The sequence below is a fragment of the Euphorbia lathyris genome, chromosome 6 (genome assembly GCF_963576675.1).
Source record: "Euphorbia lathyris chromosome 6, ddEupLath1.1, whole genome shotgun sequence".
NCBI lineage: Eukaryota > Viridiplantae > Streptophyta > Magnoliopsida > Malpighiales > Euphorbiaceae > Euphorbia > Euphorbia lathyris.
Window position 1 is genome coordinate 21,773,195 of NC_088915.1, and position 2,800 is coordinate 21,775,994.

The window sequence follows — 2,800 nt, forward strand, 5'->3', positions numbered from 1 at the left end:
TTATTAGTTTTCAATAAGAATTTTCTTTTTATTACATATTCAGTCTAGAAAAACAGAACTAGAGTTAACTATAGTTCTGTTTTTCTAGACTCAGTTTTATCAACCATTAGGTATAAATGTTTAACTCTTCTCCTGCTTTATGTTCTTTGAGTATTTTTATATATGTTAGTAGAAATTAGCTATACATCGAATTATTAATTTAATATTATATACGTATAAAACTTTATTTTAGAGAAAATTCATCTAAAGGATACTGGATGAATTTCGAACCGAAAAATCGAACAAACTAATTTTTTTTAACATTATGTCATCTATTTTAAATTATTAGTTTTCAATAAGAGTTTTCTTTCTACTACATATTGAGTCTAGAAAAACAGAACTATAGTTAACTGGAAAAACCCCAAACACAAACCATAATCTTATTGAATATCTGTAAATTTTAATTGGAACTTTTTTTTTTTTCAAAAGAAAACAAAAAGGGATGCTCATTATTTACACATTTTATGACCCTATCACTTTTGGTAAAAAATTATTAAAATAAAATAAAAACAGACCTGAAATTGTTAGTGTCAAACCAAAAAATACAAACCCAAAAAAACGAAAAAGAAAAACCCAACCAAAACTCCAAACCCAAAAACTCCACTCACGAATCGGACGAGTTTACACTTGATCCATCACTCCCTCCACTCGTTTGACACCGAGTTGGAGTGGAGTGATCCGAGTCAAGCAACTCCTCCCAATTGATCTCATTTTCGTCGTCTTCTTCCTCCGTTCTCCCTTTCATCATTTCTAATATTCTCTTTGCCTTTTCCTTAGTCCTTTCCCGTTCTGATTTCTCCATTCTTAATAACACCTCCACCGCTCCGGCCGCCTTCGCCAATCCTTTAAACCTAAAACCACCCTGACTCAATTCACATAACACAGACACACAACTTTCCTGAGTTGACTCGGATTCCAACTCGCCTTCTCTCAACATACCCACCAAGCACTCCACCCCTCCCGAATCCAACATTGCGGCCCGTCCGTTCAAACACGAAGCTAAGTTACATAAAATAAGCAAAAGCCGACTCCTCATGTGACCGGAATTCACCATACCCAAAAGAATGGGTACTGCTCCGAGTTTGACAAGCTTACTCCTATTGCTTTGAACGAGTGAGAGATGATATAGAGCAAAAGCCGAGTCATTCCGAGTCCACTCCTTGTCTGATCGGAGCAAATGTAACAAAGGCGGTAAAGCACCTAATACGCCAATTGCAGTTTTGTTATGATCTTCAAGAGCTAAACTGAAAATGGCGCCACAAGCATGTTCTTGTGCTTCAGGAAATCCTCCTTTCAAAACATCAACTAATGATGGAACAATTCCCGATCTTACAATTTTAACTTTGTTTGCTTTCTCTAGTGATAAATTAACCAAACAAGCAACTGAATTCACTTGAATACTACTATACCTTGATGTGATTAGAGATCTTAGAGCTGATAACAATCGAGGAGTACAGAGCTGAGTTCTTGCTCCTTGTTTAACTTTCGTGTTCTTTCTCAATGAAATTAAAGCCTCTTCAATCTCATACACTTGAGGGCTTTTAAGCTTTGTGATTATCTCTTCCTCTTCATCAGCGCTTGAATCGACACCGAGGATTTCAATCTCCGAGGAGGAAGAAGCAGATGAATAGCAACTGGGACGAGTTGTGAGCTGCAATGCAGGTGTTAATTGAACGCTACTCTCCACTGATTCAACCGAGCTGGACGAACAATTGGTAGTGGAACGAGTGAATTGAGCAACAGGATGATTGAATTTCAGCACAGGTTTCTCCTCAAGTTTGAAACGCAACTGTTTCTCCAATTTGGAACGAACAAGCTGCTCCGCAGCGAAGAAATCAAGGGGTTTGGGCGGGTCAAGAGAGTACTTAGTGCACCAGTTACGAATAGCGGATTTAAGAGCCAAATTAGGGAAAACATTAGTGAAATCAGGTTTAACACCATTGTTTAGAGTAGGAGTGAAGGCGAGAGTATTACAAGCTTGAACAGAAGCACGATCAAAAGTATGGCCAGAGGAGACAATAACAGGATCATACATGAGAGAAGCAGAGATTGGACAGAGAAATTCCTTAGGCATATCTGGCTTCGATTGTTTCTTCTTAGACTTGGAAGATGAAGATCGAATGAAAGAAACAACACTCCATTTGTGCTTATTCGGAGTCGATTTACGTGGTTGATCAGGAAGATGTGATGATTTTCCATTGTGAATGACAAGCCTCATAAGAGCTTCCTGAAACTCCATTAAAGAGGAATATGGAATAGAATCTGTAGGGTTGTTTGGTTAATTAGATGGAGGAGAAGAAGAGAAGAGGAGGAGTTGCGGATCCATGGCTACCGAAACAGATTCAGATAATAATTAGGAGACTGAGTCCAGAATGATGGAGTTTGTTAAGGGTTTAGATTATCAGTCTGAGGGATGATATTCCTTCGCTTTCGGATTACTTAATTTTTTTTAATTAGCATTTTCTCTCAACAGATTTTACCTAGCTTATGTCCTAATTATTCAGATTAATCACACTTATGTATTTTTGTTATCATATGACTTTACTATTAAACAATAACATATTTATAATAAATTACGTAACTGCTTTTTGGATTCAATTAGTAATTTCTTTTTAAGGCCATATCATCTCTAATCTTATTTGTGGCCATCCAATTCAACTTTACTCCCCTCTTACATAATTTTAGGTAAAAGTCGGAATGAGTTGAAGAAAGTGAACATCCCAATTAGATTGGTGCGTTCGAAACACTACAGATAAGTATA

The 2,800-nt window shown here is 36.9% G+C and overlaps 1 protein-coding gene across 1 annotated transcript; it reads right to left on the reverse strand.

Moving 5' to 3' along the window:
* Positions 1–499: 499 nt before the first annotated feature.
* Positions 500–2,577, reverse strand: LOC136231834 (U-box domain-containing protein 40). The gene has a single exon (XM_066020806.1). The coding sequence runs from the start codon at positions 2,276–2,278 to the stop codon at positions 644–646; it is 1,635 nt and encodes a 544-aa protein (XP_065876878.1). The 5' UTR covers positions 2,279–2,577; the 3' UTR covers positions 500–643.
* Between the last annotated feature and the right edge of the window lie 223 nt (positions 2,578–2,800).

What these genes read in the sequence shown, in the direction of transcription:
- LOC136231834 (XM_066020806.1), bottom strand. Translation starts at nt 2,278, where the DNA reads ATGGAGTTTCAGGAAGCTCTTATGAGGCTTGTCATTCACAATGGAAAA.